Source organism: Danio rerio, chromosome 4, assembly GCF_052040795.2.
Source record: "Danio rerio strain M-AB ecotype USA chromosome 4, GRCz13ab, whole genome shotgun sequence".
Lineage (NCBI taxonomy): Eukaryota > Metazoa > Chordata > Actinopteri > Cypriniformes > Danionidae > Danio > Danio rerio.
The window spans coordinates 4,627,501-4,650,948 of NC_141024.2; the positions used below are offsets into that span (position 1 = coordinate 4,627,501).

General features: G+C 35.1%; 2 protein-coding genes across 21 annotated transcripts in view; one reads left to right on the forward strand and one right to left on the reverse strand.

The window, feature by feature from the left end:
• The window catches only part of cd9b (CD9 molecule b), a 142,369-nt gene that overhangs the window by 34,691 nt on the left and 84,230 nt on the right, over positions 1–23,448 (reverse strand). For 7 of the 17 annotated variants that reach the window (XM_088649762.1, XM_088649763.1, XM_088649760.1 and 4 more), the window contains one exon: positions 4,313–4,570. The exons of 8 other annotated variants lie outside the window; for them this stretch is intronic. The gene's annotated coding sequence lies outside the window, so the exon portion shown is untranslated. Of the gene's footprint in view, positions 1–4,312; positions 4,571–8,355; positions 8,440–23,448 lie in introns of all 17 variants that reach the window. 2 more of the 17 variants (XM_088649764.1, XM_088649761.1) reach the window with 1 other exon arrangement.
• ano2b (anoctamin 2b) overlaps positions 1–23,448 on the forward strand; it is a 94,563-nt gene that overhangs the window by 1,708 nt on the left and 69,407 nt on the right. For all 4 annotated transcript variants that reach the window (XR_015942096.1, XR_015942097.1, XM_087247243.2 and 1 more), the window contains 7 exon segments: positions 1,483–1,643; positions 4,001–4,039; positions 4,321–4,656; positions 21,796–21,894; positions 22,076–22,233; positions 22,378–22,432; positions 22,703–22,754. Coding sequence is in view for 2 of the 4 variants with exons in the window: in XM_087247243.2 (XP_087103369.1) it covers positions 1,483–1,643; positions 4,001–4,039; positions 4,321–4,656; positions 21,796–21,894; positions 22,076–22,233; positions 22,378–22,432; positions 22,703–22,754 (900 nt within the window). In the remaining 2 variants the exon portion in view is untranslated.

Consider the following 23,448-nt stretch of genomic DNA (forward strand, 5'->3'; position numbering starts at 1 on the left):
TATTGAAGGAAAACCTCAAACACACTGCTTCCTTGTGTGACAACATGGGAAAATCAACAAACCAGAATCAGCAAAAAAGCCAGATTACAATAAGCTAAATTACACTGGGAAAAAGACAAATTTTTGGAGACATGTCCTGTGCTCTGATGGTGCTAAGATTGAACTGTTACATTTGGAGGACAAAGGGGAAAGCTTACAAGACTAGAAACACCCTCCCAACTGTGAAGCATGGGGGTGGTAGCATCATGTTGTGGGCTTGTTTTGCTGCAGGAGGGACTGGTCCACTTCACAGCATAGATGGCATCATGAAGAAGGAAAATTATGTAGAGATACTGAAGCAACATCTCAAGACATTAGCCAGAAAATTAAAACTTGGCCACAAATGGGTCTTCCAAACAGACCATGACCCTAAGCATACTGCCAAATTAGTTAAAATGTGCTTTAAGGACAACAGAGTGAATATTTTAGAGTGGCCATCACAAAGCCCTGATGTCAATCCTATAGAAAATTTGTGGGCAGAGTTGAAAAAGCTTGTGCGAGCAAGGCAGCCTACAAATCTGACTCGGTTAGGAGGAATGGGCCAAAATTCCTTCAAACTATTGTGAGAAGCTTGTGGAAGGACACCCAAAACATTTGAGAAAAGCTATATAGTTTAAAAGCAAAGCTAAAAAAAATACCAAGGAAATGTGTGTAAACTTTGACTGTCTAGAAATTAATATATATTTTTTTATTCTCCTTTTTAAAAAGGGTTATGTTCCTTTTTTTAGAGGGTATGTAAACTTCTGGTTTCAACTGTATTTGTATACTACTTAGTTTTGCATTAAATAATAGCAATTACTTTGATTAATTAAAAATATGTTTGTTCTCTATCATTACATCTTGGAACTGCCTTTTTAAGTCTCTTTTTAAGACTTGTATGGACATTTTTAGCAATTAAATGTGCTGTTGACAACAGTGAAAACACTTGTACGAGCTATACTTGAATACATAATATAAGTTGAAGAATGTTTTTATAGATAAAAAATAGTTTATCGATGACATTCAATTACATTTTCATTACGTTTTCTTTATATTCAGATAATTGTACTCTATTTAGTTTTGCGTTAAAGAATAGCAATTGCTTTGATTATTTTTATATAAGTTCTTTTCGTCACACTTTATTTTGATGGTGCGTTCGTTGATTTTAAGTTACCTACATGCATTTAAGTTATCGACATGCCAACTAATTCTCATTAAATTATACGTAGACTGTTAGGTTAGGGTTAGTGTAAGTTAACATGTACTTGCAAAGTTTCTTATCGTCAGTTAAATGTGTAGCAGCAGTATCAACAAATATTAAGCAGACAGTCTAATACTCAACTCAACTATCAAAATAAAGTGTAACCGTTAATTCTCTTTCAATAAATGCTGGAATTGCCTTTTTAAGTCTCCTTAAAGAAATGTATTGATATTTTTAAACTAATAAATCTTTGCCATCAACAGGGATGGATGATCTGCATGTTCTGAATGGAGTCAGCACTGCTTTGAGCGAGTCCTCATCAGTTTGCAGTGATTTAAGGGATATTTCTGAGATTGAAGTCATGAACTCCATCAGTTGCACCTTTGATGACTCGGTTGACTTTATTGAGGAGTCTTTGCACCACGTGAGTAACCTTGATGACTCATGTGGTAAATAAATTCAGTCTTTAAGTGTTATAGGCTTGACTCCAAAAATTATTTTAGCTGCTAGTTTAAACTGCTTATTTAAAATAAGCTGAATCAACACAATTCTTGAGTTTTTTTTTTTTTTTGGGGGGGGGGGGGGGGGGGGACTTCATTGTTTTATGTTCATTCCAACTAAATTTGCAAAAAAATGAAGTTAACTTAATGGATTTGTGTTGGAACCACATGAAGGAATTGTGTGGAACCCAGCATTTTATACAGTATTTCTAACCACCCTTTGCATGTCGCTGATACACCAAGGCATCATGTGCAATGGCAAAATTTGAGGTTTTACAATATAATTAATTAATGAAATGTATGCACATTTTGAAGCTAGAGAGAAATTATCTTGAATAAACTAATAAATTTACACCAGGATGGCAGAGGATAAAGTTGCAGAACCTACAAAACAATTGCTTTTCTTCAGGGAAGTGAAAAGATTTAAATGTCGTATTAACAGTGGGGACAAATATATTTATTAAAAACATTTAATAATTAATTTATTAAATGTGTCTGAGCTATGAAATATGATTGAACACTTTAAATGTAAAACCAAATAAAATATGACAGAAATTAAATTCTAGTGAAATTGTTTTAAATGTAAAGGGAAAATTCCAATGTAAAGCTTCAATTGTTATCAAAATAATAGAATGGGATGTTCCCCTAACTTTGACACAACTAAGAAAAGCATTCTTATTATACAATTGATTTTTAAATTGTGAGAAATCAATTGTGACAATCCTATAATGTTTGGAAGTTGAAAGAATTGAATATTTTTGTAACATTCACACAACCAAAACACATTTCTTAAAATTAGGTAAAACTGGGTTTTCAGAATGTTGAGGGGACATTCAAATGTGAAATCATCATAACGTTTTTCGAATATTTCTCTCACAACCAAAAATAAACATTCTGATTGAAAAACTATTGCTGCATTCCAGTGTACGTTCTATCTGTTCTAAACTGTATTCGAAAAATAACGTTTGTGTTCCAAATCGTAGTTTAAACGGGTATTCCAAATTAAAAGGGAATTCCAAAATGTTACCCGCGTGGTCTATTTTCGGTAGACAAATCAAAGTGCGGTTGCGCGAAGTCCACGATTAAACGGAGAGGCTAAGTTAAAGATGTGTAACAAATTATTGCTATCATTAATCTAGTTGAAAACATGTTATCCGCGTTATATTTAATCTGCAACAATATTATTAACGTCTTAAAAACATGTTATTTGCCTGAAAGTCTCGCAATTCGCTGTTTCATCTCCAATACACGAAATGTGGATGATGTGACAAGATGATTGACAGGAAATATTATGATAAAGCTTGCCCACTCTTCTGTTACACACGCGAAAGTATGCCCTTTTCAATTTACAAAAATAGTACAACCCTTTGGGGCATATGAAATGATAGCTAATGTATTCATAAATATATGTAAACATTTGTAATATTAATGCTTGAAAATAATTTGTGAACAAATGACCATTTTTTGTGCAATATTTCGAACTACATGTTGTTCATATGACATTTACGTGAAATCCTAACATGGACTTGTATGCCATAATTTATATCACATTTCCATATGAATGTTGAGAAAATGTTGAGAGAACATTCATATGCAACATCTCATAACTATGGAATGAATATTAAAACATATTAGTTTAATAAAATCAGATTAATTACATATATTTCTGTTGTCTTTTGAGCCAGTCTTACATATTTTTTATGCCTTAAACCTTCTGATATGCTTCGGCTATTGTTTAACAACAACAACAACAACAACAACGTATTTACTCCATCAATAACATTTTTTCTTCATACACTTCGCATTCGGCAGGCATTTAGCCGCACTAAACCGTATATATGAAGCTCATACCATATGTTTTTCGTCCAAATACAATTTAAACGGATGTGCGCGTAATTTTTTTTTCTCTACAGGTCTTTTCAACCTGTTGGCGGCTCCATTTTTACGCACGCGCGCGAGCCCCTTTGGCGCGTAATGATGCGCTCTGGCGCTTGGAGACGCGCAGGTATTCCTCCAGGGACAATTAGTCAGGGACAAACCAGAAGTTTCTGTGGAGATGCGTTCTGTTGTGCATGAAGCACATCTTCGCGCTTCCCAGTCGCCGGTGCCAAAATCAGACAGACGGATGGATTTCGTGCGTCGCGAGATCGATGGATAAACAGAGAGAAAGATGGATGGTGGCGACTCTGTAGGGTGACAACAGAAAACGGGCATGTCACCAGAAACGGGCGCAATATTCGGGGAAACACGCTTGCGGTTTCATTTTGTCTTTGTGTTTTAGAGTGACAACATGTTGCAGACGAGTGGCAACAAGATCCACGTGAGTATGATCTTCATCTCTCTACTAAAAGAATAGCAATACGCAAACAGCTCTAGAGGCAGTAACCCAGAAATAAATGGCATCAGCGGATAGTGTCTATTGCCAATCTAAATTGAAGAGTATATTGAGAGCAGCCAAATTAAGAAGCAATAGTCTGACCTACATCTATCCTCACCATACTCCCTCCCTCCCCCCTTTCTCCTGTGTTGAATTTGATATCCACGCACACTGCTGATGAACACTGAGCCCAGGTACATTGTATTCTCCTCTCACCTGTTCAGGTGGCCAATAACATGATGGACATGGACCAGGACCCTCGCAAGCGGCTCTACTTTGCTGACGGCCGAAGGAAAGTGGACTATGTGCTGGTGTTCCACTACCGAAAGCGTTCCTCCATCAGGGGGTCTCCTAGTCAGCACAGACTGTCCATCATCTCCAATGGAAGTTATCATTTAGGAGTGGAGGAAAAAGACCCAGAAGGAGGGAAAGAGGAGCCTGCGGAGGTGGTGGTTGATGTTGGACCACCGGACCCTGCCGAAGGGGAGAAAATCATGATCCGGGAAGAGTTTGAGGGCAGTTTAAAGGACGCAGGGCTGGAAATTGAACGTGATAAAGAGGTGAGTGGAAGCTTAATTGATTTATATGTGGCTTTGCTGGTGTGTAACTTTTAGAACGCTAAAGAAATGATTCTATTTAGTGCGTGTGTCATTCTTAGAACGTTCTTAAACATTCTAAATATTCTTGGAACATTCTTGCAGCTTGAAAAAAGGGTTAAATTACATGGGTTTGAGCTTAAAACAACAACAAATATCATAAACAGAAATTCAAGGTGATTTCATTTGCAGGTATTTTACGTTTTTTAACACTTAAAGTCAATTTTTTCAGACTAAACAGCTTAAGTAATACATTTTAGAATCAAATTATTTTAAAAATATATAATTTTAGTGCATAAGAAAGATAAAAAGATAAAATTAGTGCATAAGAAATCTTTTTTTTTTTCTGTAAATGAATTAAGAACCACATCTGGTGTTGATTTAACAGAAAGCTGCCACTCTAAATCAACCGAGCTGTGCCTTGACACAAACAATAACTGTCATGATCTTCAGGAATCTGCACCAAAATAAATGACATTCAAAAAGGTCGTTCACATAGTAATTATGAGCCACTACTACGCAGCCTAGTACTGGATAGAGTTACCTTTTCTCAGGGCATCCGACCAATTTGGGAATCATCCATGTATCATTGCTTTGTTATGTAAGCCATTACTCCTAAAGATGGCCCATTGTGGAGTAATCGGACTGTATTTGTATGTATTATTAATGGTCTCAAATGAACACTTCTTCATCTGTTATTAGCGAGCTTATCCTTCTCTGGGGAATCAGATAAACCTTCTTAGTCTTTGTGTAAAAAAGCAATGCGTTTGTGCCTTTGTGAGTGTTTTATACTGCGGGTCTTCATTTGTAGGGTGATTAGTCGGCGAATGCTTGTGGTGTGAAGCCAAGTAAGATTATCAGGCTGGTAATAGTAGTGATTGTCTACTCTCTCTCGCAGAAGAGCTGCCTTTGACAGCACACTGAGAGCAAATTTCGGCCCAAAATTTAACAGTTTGCCATTTGTAATTGTTGCAAATGATAGATGCCCCTATTTTAGATCATCGAGAGTTGCTTTTTAAATGTTTTTGGCATCTGAAAAGCACCAAAACAAACTGTAATACTGCTTTAAATGTGGGACGTGTGATGTGTCTTATTAAATTTGTCAATTTTTTTATAAGCAAAATACATCTAGTCTATTATTCATTCATCGTGATCTACAGGAGACACCCAGTAAAGTGTCATTCAGTGTAAAAAATATCCAATATGTCATGCATATTAATAACCAGACATTTTTTAAGTACTTGAATGATCCAAAAAAAAAAATGTGTTAGCGGAAACATTTAATCTTTATGCTCTGCTAATGTCTGTTGAAAGACATTCAGATTGTAAGGATTCAGTTTAATTCATTTAAAATTATTAAATAATTACAAATATTATTATATGTATTAATAAGAACAGGTCAGATGTCAAATGTGTTGGTTTTATTTTTACAAAAATATACAAAAACAAATTAAGGAACATTATTTCACACATATTTTGACTTTTATTTTTAAAAACACTTAGTTGAAGCAATAAAACAGACCATTTAGTTGCATTAAATATGGTTTCCATGTATATGAAATCTAATGTAATTTGATTCAGACACCAAAAATAGAACACATCATCTTTGACATAAATATTTCTATTTTTAATTATGCATATGCCTTTACAACATTGCTGCATAAACCCTTTAACTGCCAATTGTAGCTTATGTGCAAAGGTTATCATTTAAGCAAACGCAGAGGTGTGAGTAACTCAAATTACCTGCTTAAATATGTTTTGTTTTACTTAGTGAAAGCTAGGTTTTACCATATTGGCAAAAAAATATTGAGTTTAATTAATTCAAAATCATTTAAAAAAATTGTTTCATTTAAATTTTAAATATATTTAATATGTTTTATATTTATTAATAAGAAGAGGCCAGAATAAACATATGGTTTAATTTTTTACATAAATATACAAAAATAAATTATGGAACTTTATTTCACACATATTTTGACTTTTTATCCCTTAAAAAACTTATTGAAGCAATAAAATAGACAATTTAGTTGCATTAAATGTGGTTTCCATATAAAATATAATTTATTTTGATTCAGACACTAAAAATAGAACACTTTGACATAAATATTTCTATTTTTAATCATGCATAAGGCTTTACAACATTGCTGCATAAACCCTTTAAATGGCAATTGTAACTTATGTGCATAGATTATCATTAAAGCAAACTCAAAACTATTTTAGAGAGGTGTCAGTAACTCAGATTACCTGCTCAAAAATGTTTTGTTTTTCTTATAGTGACAGCTAGTTAATTAAAAATCGTTTAATTATTATATATATATATATATATATATATATATATATATATATATATATATATATATATATATATATATATATATATATATATATATATATATTTAATATGTTTTATATTTATTAATAAGAAGAGGCCAGAATAAATGTGTTGGTTTAATTTTTACATAAATATACAAAAATAAATTATGGAACATTATTTCACACATATTTTGACTTTTTATCCCTAAAAAACTTAATTGAAGCAATAAAATAGATAATTTAGTTGCATTAAATATGGTTTCCATGTATATAAAATCTAACCTAATTTGATTCAGACACCGAAAAAATAGAACATATAATTTTTCACATAAATATTTCTATTTTTAATCATGCATAAGGCTTTACAACATTGCTGCATAAACTCTTTAACTGGCAATTGTACCTTATGTGCATAGGTTATCATTAAAGCAAACTCAAAATTACCTTAGAGAGGTGTCAGTAACTCAAATTACCTGCTCAAACATGTTTTGTTTTTCTTAGTGAAAGCTAGGTTTTTACCATTTGACAAACAATATTGAGTTTAATTAATTCAAAATCATTTAATTATTTAAAATATATGTGATATGTTTTATTTTTATTAATATGAACAGGCCAGAATAAACATATTGGTTTCATTTTTATATAAATATGCAAAATAAATTAGGGAACATTAGTTTTATCGTTAAAAACCTTATTTGAAGCAATAAAATAGATGATTTTGTTTTATTAAATGTGGTCTCAATGTATATAAATTAAATGTAATGGGATTCAGACACCAAAAATATAGCACATATCATCTTTGACACATAAATATATCAACAACATTGCTGCATAAACCCTTTAACTGGCATCAAAACTTTTTTGGTTGACCTTATGTGCACAGGTTATCATTAAAGCAAACTCTAAACTGGTATATAGAGGTGTGAGTAACTCAAATTACCTGCTCAAAAATGTTTTGTATTTCTTATAGTGAAAGCTAAAGGGTTAAACATTGTGTTGTGCATCCTAATTTCCCCATGTGAAGCCAAGTACGATGGCAAGCATTGTCACGATGACTTTCATAATCGTCCTCATTATCATGATCACAGAATACACAGCATCCTCCTCCTGCTTAGTGTGATCATCTTCATTACAAAGCGTTTTGCCCTTAGCGGTTGTTTCAAGGTGTGCTTTGTGACCGCCTGAACACGGATTGTGGGTCAAGTCACACTTAAGAACAACGTATCACTTCTTATCTCTTCACATTACTGCTGTTTACTGTGGCTTTGGAGGACACACGGTCTCAAATAACTTCACGTGTTGTACAACAGGCTAGTTTTATGTCTGAGTTACAGTGTGTGAAGGACTCACTTTAATGGAGGGAAGTATATGCAATGCTCAAGGGATATCAGGTTTCAAGGGCAGCGTTAGCCATGTTTGTTGCTCCTAAAAACCCTAAAGATGGAAAACAATGGCTTTGTGTGGATGCAAAAAGAAATGCAAGTCTAAAAACAACTAAACCGGATAGTACACTGTAAAAAATACTGTAAATTTTACAGTATTACTGGTGCACTGTACAAGTGCACTGTAAATTAACAATTACAATTGTGCTGTAGTTTTACAGAACAGTTTTAATGGTTAATTTACTGTGTGCTTGTAAATTTTGCCAGTAATACTGTAAAAACTGCCAGTAATACTGTAAACATTGCCAGTAATACTGTAGAATTTACAAGTGCACTGTAAATTAACAATTACAATTGTGCTGTCGTTTTAGATCACAGTTGTAATTGGTAATTTACTGCGCGCTTGTAAATTCTGCCAGTAATACCATAAAATTGCCAGCAATATTGTAAAAAATGCCAGTAATACTGTAAAAATTACTAGTAATACTGTAAAATTTACTAGCCCACTGTAAATTAACAACTACAATTGTGCTGTAGTTTTATATCACAATTGCAATTGTTAATTTATTGTGCGGTTGTAAAATTTGCCTGTAAATTCCCACAAAATTGCCAGTAATAGCATAAAAAAATGTCGGTAATACTGTAAAAATTGTCAGTAATACTGTAAAATGTACAAGCGTGCTGTAAATTAACAATTACAATTGTGCTGTAGTTTTACATTACAGTTGTAATTGTTAAGGTTACAATGTGCTTGTAAATTTAGCCAAGAATACCATAAAATTTGCCAGTATTACTGTAAAAATTGCCAGTAATACTGTTAATTTTACAGGCAAACTTTAAATTAACAGTTAGAGTTGTGCTGTAGTTTTACAGGACAATAGTAATTGTTAATTTACTGTGTGCTTGTAAATTTTGCCAGTAATACCATCAAATTGCCAGTAATACTGTAAAATTTTCTAGTGCACTGTAAATTAACAATTGTGCTGTAGCTTTATATCACAACAGTAATTGTTAATTTACTGTGCGCTCGCTTGTAAATTTTGCCAGTAAAACCCCAAAAATTGCCAATAATAGCATACAAATTGCCGGTAATACTGTAAAAATTGCCAGTAATACTAAAGAAATTGCCAGTAATACTGTAAAATTGATAAGCGCACTGTAAATTAACAATTAAAATTGTGCTGTAGCTTTATATCACAGTTGTAGCTGTTAATTTACAATGTGCTTGTAAATTTTGCCAGTAATACCATAAAAATGCCATTAATACTGTAAATTTTTCAAGCAAACTGTATATTAACAATTACAATTGTTCTGCAGTTTTACATCACAATTGAAATTATTAATTTACAATGTGCTAGTAAATTTTGCCAGTAATACTGTAAATTTTGCCAGTAATACTGTAAAAGTTGCCAGTAATACTGTAAAAGTTGACAGTAACACTAAAATTTACAAGCACACTGTAAATGAACAATTACAATTGTGCTGTAGCTTTACGAGACAGTTGTAATTGTTAATTTACTGTGCCCTTGTAAATTTTGCCAATAATATTGTGAAAATTGCCACTAGTACTGTAAAAATTGCAAGTAATACGCTTGTAAATTTTGCCAGTAAAAAAAAATTTACTGTAAAAATGGCCATTAATACTGTATAATTTACAGCATTTTTTGCAGTGTAGATGTGGTGAGATGATTGCCTGTAATGTAGTTTATGATAATTCAATATAATTTGCACAGCTATATTCTTTTCTGCAGGGATGTCTTTAGAGGTTTAACCAGTTAGTGGTAGGAATATTTGTGCATGTGGGGTTTACAGATAATTAAGTTGAAGATTAGCTTGATTATCCACTTTAGGCGCATTATCAACATCATTGCAGCTGCCACTAACAACTTAATCACAACTGGGTTTCCATCACCCTGTGTATACTTTGTATACACTTTTATTTTATTTTATTAAAAGCCCTTAATTAGCCAAAAAGAAAGCTTCTACACTTGCTTTAGGTGGTTTTGGACTTTACTGGAAAAAAGTTCATGCGAATAATAGGAAATGGAAACATATTTGCCGAAAAAACTCTGACGTAATGAACATTACACCCACATGACCCATCAGCTGTCTCCAATATGCTGTCTTTGTGTACTGCTGGTTACTAGGATACCAATACTGCAGTCAGCAGCTCTAACAACTTGATGGGAATCACCTAAGTTGCATTTGGGATTTTTAAAAGATGCAATTCACATTGCAGACTCCAAGTCAATTCTATATTACTATTTATTTATATGTAAATAAGAAATCTGCAAATGCTCACTCAATAGAAAAAATCTCTCCATTTTCCCTATATAAATGAATGGGTAACTATGGTAACAGGGATTTGTTTTCTCTCAGGCTAAACCACGCTGAATCTGCATGCTACATGATATATTTTTAAATGCTTTAAGTGGCACAGTTGCATACATGCAGATGGCAATGCTTCACTTTCCTAATGCAACATTAATCAAAGGCTCAGACCAACTCAATGCACATCAAATTATTTTTCATTCTTCATTAAGGACAAGAAGTTTCAAAGCTAAAGATACTGTTATTGGTCCCATTTTATATTATATTATATTATATTATATTATATTATATTATATTATATTATATTATATTATATTATATTATATTATATTATAACTATTATGTACTTACACTGAAGTGAATAATTTGTTACAATGCGCGTATTGTCTATTTGCATGTATTTACATTGCACTTCTGTTTGATTAAATACATGCATGTAACTACATCAGTACATCTTACATCTGTAACCTTAATCCACACATAAACCATTAGGTTTGGGAGATGTCGACCAATTTGGCATCGTATGTTTGAGGGTGGGGGGTGGGAGGGGGTTGATAGAGCATGCATGACGTGTCTGAAGAGCGAGGAGGGATCCGGGGATGAGAAGGGAGCGTGACTTATTTGAGGACCGGGAGGGAGACGCGCGATTTCCGGGAGATTATCACTCGTTTTTGTGCATTATGAGTCCCGCAAATGCATAGAAACTCCCGGAAATTCCGGGAGACTTGGGATGCCTGAATATCACGATTAACAACAATAGTGAGACGGGATCCAGTCGTACATCCTTGATAAACTGTCCGACGTGCACTGCTCTCTGGAGCTCAGAGGAGCACATGACAGTGTGTGTGTGTGTGTGTGTGGCTGTGTCTCTGTGTGGTCATGTGATGTGCGTTTTCAGCGAACGGAGGGCTGTTCAGAAATGCTACAGTAGGTAAAACACGATGTGGATCATTTTCGTTCTAAAATGGCATTTTAACACTAAGACGTATTAGTGTAAACGTAGGTGTACCTAAACGTAGTGTAAAAATGTCCCATTTACACTGTCAGGTCTTGATGCCCAATTCCGATTTGTTGCCTATATCTGATTTGTTTGCCTGTCCGTTTACACATTCTTTTAATTGTAAACCATATCCAATTCATGTGTTTACTCTTGCCATACAATTTACAATGTTGTTCATGCGTAAAGGCGGGTTCTAGCATCTGCGCCACACTAGCCACCATGGAAGTAATCGTCTTGCTTTTAGCTCTGCAAAATATGCGAAGTTTGGCCATCTTTAAAATGATTAGAGGCGGAGGAGGGAAAGGGCCATCATCACTTGCACATCTGGTTTATATATGGTGTTCTCCACCTTTCCGAGGAATTTGTGGGTACGAGAGAGACCTCAAGTCTGGTCGGTGCAAATTGTGGCAACTGACCACTTTCCTCCTCCTCGTTTCCTCTGTTGTTGTTGTTTACACCGCCAGCATCTTTTTCTACTACGTCATTAAACCGCGGAGAAGCACCACATTGTCGCAAGTTTAATGACGCACAAAAAGGAACGCCTCAATAAATCCGATCGGCCTGTTCACATGATATTCGCATTGTCAAATATCCGATTTATATCTGATTTGTTTCCACATATGAAGGAGGCCTGAAACCCATCTCTGTATATTCGAATGCTTGTTTTTTTTTTGTTTTTTTTTTGTGTGTGTTTACAGATCTGATCTGTGTCACATATGAGCGAAAATTGGAATTGGGTCACATTTACCTGGCAGTGTAAACAGGGCCAAAGAGAAGCGTTCTGGATTCATAAATTAAAATCACTTACACCAAGAGGAATAAATGAGGAATTGGATCTTTCAGTGTTTCTTTAATGTTTTATCGTTCATTTACACTATTGTGAATCGTGGATTTTACGTGTATAATAAAACAAATAATGCATTTTTAGTGTCTTAGACCAGGGGTGGACTGGGACAAAAATTCAGCCCTGGCACTGTAGCCACATCAGCCCACATTACCACACCGACACAACCCACCCACGGACACGGACATTTACTATTTATTTTGGTGTACAGATGGTGAAATGATCTGACATATTTGCCTGATTTTGATTACGTCCGGGTAACCTCGAATTGGGTCGGCCCATCTTGCAATCAGGTGGCCGTCACCAATTGGGCCAAATGCTTAACATTATTATTATTATTTTTATTTTATTTTTTTATTATCATCATCATAATATCACATCTAGCAAGACATAGAAGCTGCCTGCACGTAAGAACAATACACATAAAAAAAAATTAAAAAAAACGGACCGGCCCACATTTAAAAATTGGTCCGGCCCTTCTGGCATTTGCCAGAATTGCCAGATGGCCAGTCCGCCCGTGTCTTAGACTGTCGGAATTTCAATGTATCAGTTGATGAAGAAATGAATGATGATAATTGAAATGTTTTTCCTGTACAATGGAGATAATGCTTTTACAGGTGAAGGAAATATTTCTTGTGTTGTTAGCTAAATTGAAAAAAAAATTAGATTGTTTTTAATTATGGACCCTTTTCACAAGCCTGTTATAGCGCTTTTAATGATCATCAGCAAATGAAATACTTGAAAGGTTTTAATATATATATAAAAAAAGTATGAACATTCATTCATTCATTCATTCATTTTTTTCGGCTTTATCCCTTTATTAATCCGGGGTCGCCACAGCGGAATGAACCGCCAACTTATCCAGCACGTTTTTACGCAGCGGATGCGCTTCCAGCTGCAACCCATCTCTGGGACACAACCATACACTCTCATACACTACGGACAATTTAGCCTACTCAATTCTCATGTACCACATGTCTTTGGACTGTGGGAGAAACCTTAGCATCCGGAGGAAACCCACGTGAACGCAGGGAGAACATGCAAACTCCATAACATCATCGTGGAGTTTTTCTTATATTATTTGAGCAAATAAGACTGTAAAAAAAATTGTTGTCCTCTTCCATTCACTATGCTCTAAGTTGAAGTCTTTTCAACTATGACGACTTCTGCCACTGAGAAACCTGGAAATGTGAAAAGGGTCTATTGAGTAGCCATCCAACTAATGACGCAATGTGATTGACTGTGGAATAAGAAGATTGCGTCACGCTCTGAGGAAGGCATTGTGCTAAAACGTCTGTGTTTTGCATCTCCTAAGAATGTAAAATAAAGCTATATAAAGTATTTATTGTGTGATAACGATGACCTTCTGAATGATATACTAGAGAGAAGATAAGATGTTAATACTGTGGAAGCTTCTCACCATAAAAAAAAAAACTTCGAAACTATAATTTGATTTTGGGAAAAACAACAATCTCCAGAGCATAGGTCTGAAACTCGACTCCTGGAGGGCCACAGCTCTGCACAGTTCACTTCAACTTTAATCAGACACACCTGCTCCGACTAATCAAGGTGTTCAGGATTACTAGAAACTATTAGGCAAGTGTGAGTTGGAGCTGGTTGAAACTAAACCCTGCAGATCTGTGGCCCATCAGAAATTGAGTTTGGACCATTACTCTATAAGGGTGTCAAACACAGTTCCTGAAGGTCCACAATCCGACAGAGTTCAGTTACAATCCTGCTTCAACACAAAGACAACCTGTAGGTTTCAAACAAGCCTGAAGGACACAATTAGTTTGATCAGGTGTGTTTAATTAGGGTTGGAGCTAAATTGTGCAGGGCTGTGGCACTCCTGGAAATGATTGTGAAAGTGTCACTCTAGAGTAGAGGTGTCAAACACAGTTCCTTCAGGACCACACTCCTACAGAGTTTAGTTACTATCCTGCTTCAACTCAAACTTACCTGTATTTGTGTGATAAGGTGTGTTTAATTACAGTTGAAGCCAAATTGTAGAGTGCTGTAGCCCTCCACAAAGTTATTTTAAGACTATTAATGCAGAATAGGTGTGTTAAACACAGTTCTTGGAGGTCTACGGTCCTACAGAGGTTGGTTTCAACCCTGCTTCATCACAAACTTACCTGTAGGTTTCAAACAAACCTGAAGGACTCAATTAGTTTGATAAGGTGTGTTTAATTGCTGTTGAAGCTAAATTGTTCAGGGATGTGGTCCTCCAGGACTGGAGTTTGACACCCCTAGTTAGTTTGTGATTTTTGTAAACAGGCTTAAAAAATCCATTTTAAGATGTGGATGATCTGATAATATATTGTTCATTGGTCTTCAAATATAAACAGACCAATGGTAGTGGAAGTGTTTTGACTTTGGCAAACTGGTTAAGACTCCTGCAACAAACTCCAATTTTTGTTGAAATTATATTTAGTCAATTAATTATTTACTCTAAGTAATCCTTAAAGAGGTAACCATTTACATTTATAGCAGGAAAAAACTATTTTATATGGAAGTCAATGGTTAAATAATTTTCATAATGGCTAAATTACAAGCTAGTAGTAAATACTAATACAAGGCATGGGGAAATTCTGATGCAAAACACATAGTTTAACTCTATATTTTCAACTCTGAGAAAAAACATCCCTGTTGACCAATTTCAATGGTGAATATGAGTTCCTGACACAACTCACATTTTGAGTTTGCTTTCATGGTAACCTATGCCCAAAAGGTCTACCAAAAAGTTATGATGCATGATTAAAAACAGGATTTCTGCAGGTCAAATTTAAGACTTTTAAAGATCCTTTTGAGACCATTATGAATGAAATTTTAGACTTTTACATGGCTAAACACTAAGGATTTAGATTTTGGCCCAGTTATTTCTCTAAATAGTCTTTATATTAATGAAAAATCATGTAAAGGGATGTGTTGCTTTAGTTTTCTTTCCCTGCTTAGGGAATTTCATTAGGTGAATTTGCTGTAAACATGTCGAACAGCTGTTATGAATTGTATCTCTTTGCAATAATATATATATATATATATATATATATATATATATATATATATATATATATATATATATATATATATATAGTTTTTAAATGAATTATTGGTGATTGGGTAGCTTTATAAGAAAATTAAGACCTGTTTTAAATGATTTAAGACTAACAACACAATAATTAAGTGAATTAAGTGACTTTTTAAGGCCTAAAATTTGTTTGAAATTTGTTTTTGAAAATTGTTTTTGAAATTTAAGACTTAAGTACTCGCGGAAATCCTGAAAAATAGAGTAAAAGTATTTATAGGTCAATGATAATACATTTTATTTTTGATGTCTGAATTAAATTAGATTAGTTATTATATACATCGAAACCATATTTACCGCAACTAAATTGTCTATTTTATTGCTTCAACTAAGATTTTTAAAAATAAGGGTGCTTTCACAACTGCCTTATTTAGTTCAGTTGAATTGCACTAGAGTTCGTTTTCCATCTTGGTGCGTTCGTTTGGGCAGGTATGAATGTAGTAATTGAACTGAGGGAGCACCAAAAGTGGAGCTCATTGAAGACGTGGTCTCGGTACACTTTCAAACAAACCCTGGAGCAGATTGATTGTGGTGAGAACATGATCAGACTAAAACTGATCAAAAAGCATCACAAGCCCCAAACCCAGAAAAAAGGTGTTCCCTGATTTTGATGACAGCCTTCCAAAAGGTTAGTATTAGGCTAATGTAATGTTAATAGCATAATGTAATCTTGCATTCATGCTAACAAACAAATGATCAAAAGAAATCTATTAATGCAATCCAAATATATAAAATATGAATTGATGTTTACTTTAAACTTATTATAAATATATATTCATATTGTTCAATTATAAAAAAAAAAAAAAAATAATAATAATATATATATATATATATATATATATATATATATATATATATATATATATATATATATATATATATATATATATATATATATTATAATATATATATAAATATAAAAAAATTATTATCATATATATATATATATATATATATATATATGTTAGTAGTAAGCTAATGTAATGTTAATAGCATAATGTAATCTTGCTAGCATAATGTATGCATAATGTAATCTTAAGTTAATAGCATAATGTAATCTTGCATTTATGCTAACAAACAAATGATCAAAAGAAATATATTAATGCAATTCAAATATATAAAATATGAATTGATGTTTACTTTAAACTTATTATAAATATATATTTATATTGTTCAATTATAATATTTAAAAAAATTATATGTATATATATATATATATATATATATATATATATATATATATATATATATATATATATATATATAGATAATTTTTTTGTCAATTAATTTTGGGCTATATATAATTTGTATGTAAATATATATATATATATATATATATATATATATATATATATATATATATATATATATTAAAAAAAAAAATATATATATATATATATATATATATATATATATATATATATATATATATATATATATATATATATATTTTTTTGTCAATTAATTTTGAGCTAAAATTTATCGGTTCAGGCTGGTATCGTTTTAAAATTATCGATTTAGAGACAAATGTGACTTCAGCTCATGCCTCAGACTAGAATTTGCATCTCCAGTCTGTGCTACGAATTTTTAGGATTGCAACTGCTCAGAGATAATATTGAACCAAATGCCAAAGGCAGGGTTCAACCTGTCACGAAGAGCCGTTTCCGGTCTTTGGGAGCCCCTCAAATGTCAGACGCAGCCGGTCTCAGTATAAATGTCTCCCACTCAGACTGTGCTCAAATCGACCTAATTGCCTTACCCTGCTGAGATGAAGTACTAATTGGAATATCTTATCCTAATTAACCTTTTCAGATCCACATGTTATTTTTAATCTCTCCTTTGTGAGTGTGTGTGTGAGGGGGCCCGAGATAAAACACCCGCGGTGGTGTTGGAACGCGGGGGATGGTGAGGATGTCCTCAGGTTTCCATCATCTCTTTCTATCTCATCCCTCTCATCACATCTCCATGTCTCTTTCAGTTTCATCTTCCTTTCTTCTTAACACATGGTTCTCTAGATGGCATGGATGACCACTGCCAGACAGATACGGTTACTGTCATCTCTGTATGGACACATTGCAGCTTCAGTGTTGGGTTTCATGGCTACAACTCGCAAAAAGAGATCATTTCCAGACCCCCCAAGTTTATGTAATATATATAGTGCCTCTTTAGGGACACTCGGATGGGCTTGTTACCAATCTGCCACTCTTTTTGACATGGATACATGTGTATTCTGGGTTATTTTCAGTTTACGTGATTGTAGCATGCTGTTGATGACCATAGGCAATCATTTCCACAGTATGTGGCATGTTCATAATATTATTAGCCCTCAAAAGGAATATATATTTTTAAATTGTCTACAGAACAAACCATTCTTATACCATGATTTGCCTTTTTAACCTAGTTAAGCCTTTAAATGACACTTTAAGCTGAATACTGGTGTCTTGAAAAATATCTAGTCAAATATTATTTACTGTCATCGTGGCAAAGATAAAATAAATCAGTTATTAAAAATAAACTATCATGTTTAGAAATGTGTTGAAACAAATCTTCTTTCCTTTAAACAGAAATTGGGGACAAAAATATACAGGGGGGCTGATAATTTAGCAGGGCTAACTATTTGGACTGATGTCAACTGTATATAATAAATAAACGATAATAATATAATTACTAAATACAGTTGAAGTCAGAATTATTAGCCCACCTAAATTATTAGACTGTTTGTTTATTTTTTCCCCAATATCTATTTAATGGAGAGCAGATTTTTTCAACACATTTCTAATCATAATAGTTTTAATAACTCATTTTTTTATAACTGATTTATTTTATCTTTGCCATGATGACAGTAAATAATATTTGAGTACATATTTTTAAGACACTTCTATACAGCTTAAAGTGACATTTAGAAGCTTAACTAGGTTAATTAGGTTAGTTAGGCTGGTTAGGGTAATTAGGCAAGTAATTGAATAACGATGGTTTGTTCTGTAGGTTATCGAGAAAAAATATAGCTTAAAGGGGCTAATAATTTTGTCCCTAAAATGGTGTTTAAAAAATTAAAAACTGCCTTTATTCTAGTCGAAATAAAACAAATAAGACTTTTTCCAGAAGAAAAAATATTATCAGACATACTGTGAAAATGTCTTTGCTCTGTTAAACATCATTTGGAAAATATTTAAAAAAGAAGAAAAAAATTTGAAGGGGGCTAATAATTCTGACTTCAATTGTACATTTCAAATAAGTAATTAAAGAATGCACACAACTAGGTGTGTGGCTGGTGTAGCTGAATCTACCCAGCAAGCATTTTTTGTGTTCAAAAGATGTCTAATAAATGTCTAAACAAAGTCGTCTTGGCTAAAACAAGGCTAAATTTGGGCTGTCAGTGGAAATCTAATAGAATAACCCAAAACTAGACTAGTCATCAGATAAACAGACATGAATGACTACACATATAAAGTCTGTTTAATCTGTCTATTTGACAACTAGTTTCTTGGATGTCTATTAGATTTGCACTGACAACCTGGGCTTGACATCAGCACCCGCCAGCCTGGCAAATGCAAGTATTTTTCATCAGCGGCGGTTAAGACAGCCGCTCCCACTAGCCACTTTGGCTGGTTGGAAATAATTTTCAAATTGTAGTTTCCTTAAAAGCAGAGTTCGGCAATAAAGATCGCTCAATATGCATGCAAATGTGATCTTATAATCGAAAAGCAACACAAGTGACAGAAATAACTGTGCTCGCGCGAGCAAAAGAAAGCAGATGAATACCGAATAAGAGGATGATTACTCGTGCGCACAGGTGATGTGATGCGAGCGACTGCTTACAAAGCGTGCACGCTCCCGTTTCCTTTCACGAAGCAACCATGCCTGGAAACTCAACTAGTGCAATCCGTTTTCTTTAAAAATAGAAAAGGCGATGCTTGTGCATCTACAGTCCTGCTACTTTTAAGAGCTTCGGATTTAAAAAAAAACATATTTTTGTAAGCAGCAGCAGTTACTGCTTTCACTTTTCTTTCACCATTCTTTAAACAAATTATTAACAGGACTAAAGTTAACGTGATCCTTTCATTAGCACACACGGTATGTTTGTCACTAGCTTTCTTTTGATTATAGTTATTTTTATTATTATGGTTTAATTGTATTTTTTTAAAGTAAGATTGCTTTAACTCCCTGTTTAGTTAACTGGTAATCTAGGACCTTTAGCCAGGACACAGTTCATGCATTGTTTTAGATGGCAATAATTATAAATAAAAAAAAATTAATTAAAGAAAAGTTTCGTTGAATGAAAAGAGCATGTATACAGCTGTATTTTGCTTGTTTTGACACATTATTTAAAAGTTGTGGCTAGGAAATAATTATTTATTCTTGGTGTGGTAAGAGATAAATTTGGTAAATTCTTAATTTTGAGCCGTGAAAAGTTCTGTGAAATAAAAACTAGTTGCAGTGCCACACTACAACCCATTTGCTCGTGCACATTGAGCAAGGTCATACACAACACAAAAAAAGTTAAATGCATGTGGACAAAACACAAAAGCTAAATCAAGTGATTTTAGCATGTCAAAGTCAAATGTATGCATATAAAATATATTCTCCCGACAACAAAATTGTGGCGAGTAATACTGGAAATCTACAAGCCAAAGTGGCTGGTGATCAAAAAGGTTAATGTCAAGCCCTGCTGACAACCCAAGTTTAGCTTTGTTTTTGCCAAGCTGTCCATGTTTAGATGTCTATTAGATGTCAATTAAACACAATTGTTTGCTGGGTAGTGAACACATATAGTCCCACATCGAAAGGACAAATTAGACAACTTTGCCGCAGTAATATATTAAAGTAACACATGTATGTGCTTCAAATGCATCACCACAAAAACCTACATTACATGCATAGCACAGATGTCAAACTCAGATCCTGGAGGGCCGCAGCTCTGCACAGTACAGCTCTAACCCTAATTAAACACGCCTGATCAAACAAATTGAGGCTTGTTTGTAACCTACAGGTAAGTGTGTTGGAGTTGGGTTGGAACTAAACTGTGCAGGGCTGCGGCCCTCCAGGAACTGAGTCTGACACCCCTGATGTATTGGATTCAGTTGTGTTCTTTATACAAAAAACATCCTGGTTTTGTCTATATTTTCAAAGCAATAGGATATATGCAGAAGTATGCAGAAGGACTTTAAATTTACAGTAACCTAGGACAAGCGCTTCTTAGTGAACTATGCAATTACAACATCAGCGCATTTAAAGTCTGTTTTCTTTAAAAATCAACAATCTCCACTGCCTGATAGATATACAATATAAAGTTAGTCTCAGGGGTGACGAGGTGGCGTTGTTGGTAGTGCTGTCGCCTCACAGCAAGAAGGTCGCTGGTTCGAGCCTCGGCTGGGTCAGTTAGCGTAAATGTGTGGAGTTTGCATGTTCTCACCCAGGTTTCCTCCGGGTGCTTTGGTTTCCCCCACAGTCCAAAGACACGCGGTACAGGTGAATTGGGTAGGCTAAATTGTCCGTAGTGTATGAGTGTGAATAAGTGTGTAAGGTGATGGGTTGCAGCTGAAAGGGCATCCGCTGCTTAAAACATGTGCTGGATGAGTTGAGGGTTTATCCCGCTGTAACGTGACCCAGAATAAAGGGACTAGGACGAATGAATAAATGAATGAAGTTGGTCTCAGAATGAGCAAGAAGCACTTTATTAAAATGCATTTGTCCGCGTCATGTTTTTAAAATATGAATGCGCCATGCACATGATGGTTGGAAGTAGCTTACCTTCGTATGGCATTTGAAATGTGACGCAATAGAAATATAAACAGTGTCTTGAGTCATAGCTGGGCACCATAGACAGCCGCTGACTTGCGGCACCCATGTGCCACAACATATTACAATTGCAAAATGCAATGCATTCTGTACTGTACAGCAGACACAGGGTAGATTGATTGACGATGGTCTACAGCTAATCAGGACGCAGAACACAATGCACTGTAAAATAACTAAATAAATAAAAATAAGCAAATTGCAGTAAATAAATGAGAGAAACTGAGCCCACAAAATGTGATCCAGGGACCACTGTATTGCTTCTACTTTAGAAAGAGCTTAGCTTCTCTGATTGTGACCCATCGTCATACTGCCTGTATGTGAAGTCATTTCTCTGAAATTCTTTCCTCAGAACAAGGCTCATGGTCATGCCTTTATCCGGTTACACGCGCCTTGGCAGGTATTGAGCAGAGAGGCAGAGTTTCTCAAGATCAAGGTGCAGACCAAGAAGGTAAGATTGAGCAGAGTTTTGTCTAACTCTCGAGACAGAACCCAGCCCCTCGGGATGTCCTTATGTGAACTCCCTGCGAGTATTATGTAGCATGTCTCTTAAGTGAGGAAAGCACAAACGAATGCCACTGATTGTTGTTTCCATGCTTCACTGATAATAATAAACACTGTGTCTTGTTCAGAGTTACGAGCTGAGGGAAGAAAAAGGTCTGGCCGCCACTATGAATGAAGTGTGGCGGAAGTTAAATCAACCGTTCCAGCCCAAAGTACCGCATCAGGAGCAAGAGAACAGCCGCACCAAGTTCCTCACCCACTGTTTCTCCCGGGACAAGCTCCACCTGTGAGAGCCTAGCGTGGTTGGGGTGATATAGGGTTAAATGTCATCAGGGGCCACAAGGGATTTTCTTACATTCTTAAAGGACTTGATAGGATTTGCTTGAGTGCCAGTGGAGTCTCATGGATGTCTCATGGCTATTTTTTGCAGGTACAACATACAGTCAAAGGACACCTTCTTCGACAATGCCACAAGGAGCCGAATAGTGAGTCTATTTTTTGTTTGTTTGTGAAAGTCTTGTTCAGTCAAAATTGCACAATGAGATACCTGTTCTTTGCATGTTGAGAAGAGAACATGATATACAAGAGGGAACAAAAGCTATTTGGTATTAGCAGGTGATTGCCGTCTCTAGGCACCGGTCTAGGGAACCAGTTCCACTGGGAATTTTCCAGGAACAATTTTCGGCTTTATTGTTTGCTTGCACCTCTCTCACTCCTTCTCTCTCTCTCTCTCTCTCTCTTGCCATCTGCCCCAGGTGTATGAAATCCTCAGACGCACCGCCTGCACACGGACCTGCCAAACCATGGGTTAGTAATGTGTAAATCCATAACCTAAGCATGGACTAGCGTTCAGGGAATCCTCAGAATAGTCAGAGCCAGAGAGTCTTTGCATGTGGGTATGGTGCAGTTGGGACAGGGTGCAACACAAGCCCATGCCATATGCTCTCTTGGACTGAACCATCGTGCAGACGGACCGCCGGGGGGATTCTCGGAGATCGGGGCTATCCAGCAGAAGGGATGGCATGATGCTCTCTTTAGTTCTCCCTCCCTTTCTTCCCTTCTCGCAGACTTCCACTTGATTTCTTTTAGACTGAGGAAATTGGGTCATAAAGTTCTGGGATTGGGATCCGAATTGAAGCCGGGTCCATTGAGGTGGAAAAAAGGGGGGTGCTGAGTGGTGGTGGTCTTTCCAGCTTGTTGCTGGGGAGCTACTTTATTAATTGAGGGCTAATCACCAGAGCGTACGTGTCGTTCCTTTGAGGACTGATTAATTACTTTGATTAAAGCCTGTGTTCCACATGTCAGCTGCCTTCCGCCTCGAGGACTCGGCCTGTCGGCTTTCTGAAAGCAATGAAGTTGGGTCACTATAAAGTCACAGCACTCAGTCATTAGAACCCGGATGATGTTACGAATATTAGGCAAGGCAAGTGAGGTTTTTGTATATACTGTAGCACTTCACGGGTGTCACAGTGGCACAGCGGGTAGCACGATCGCCTCACAG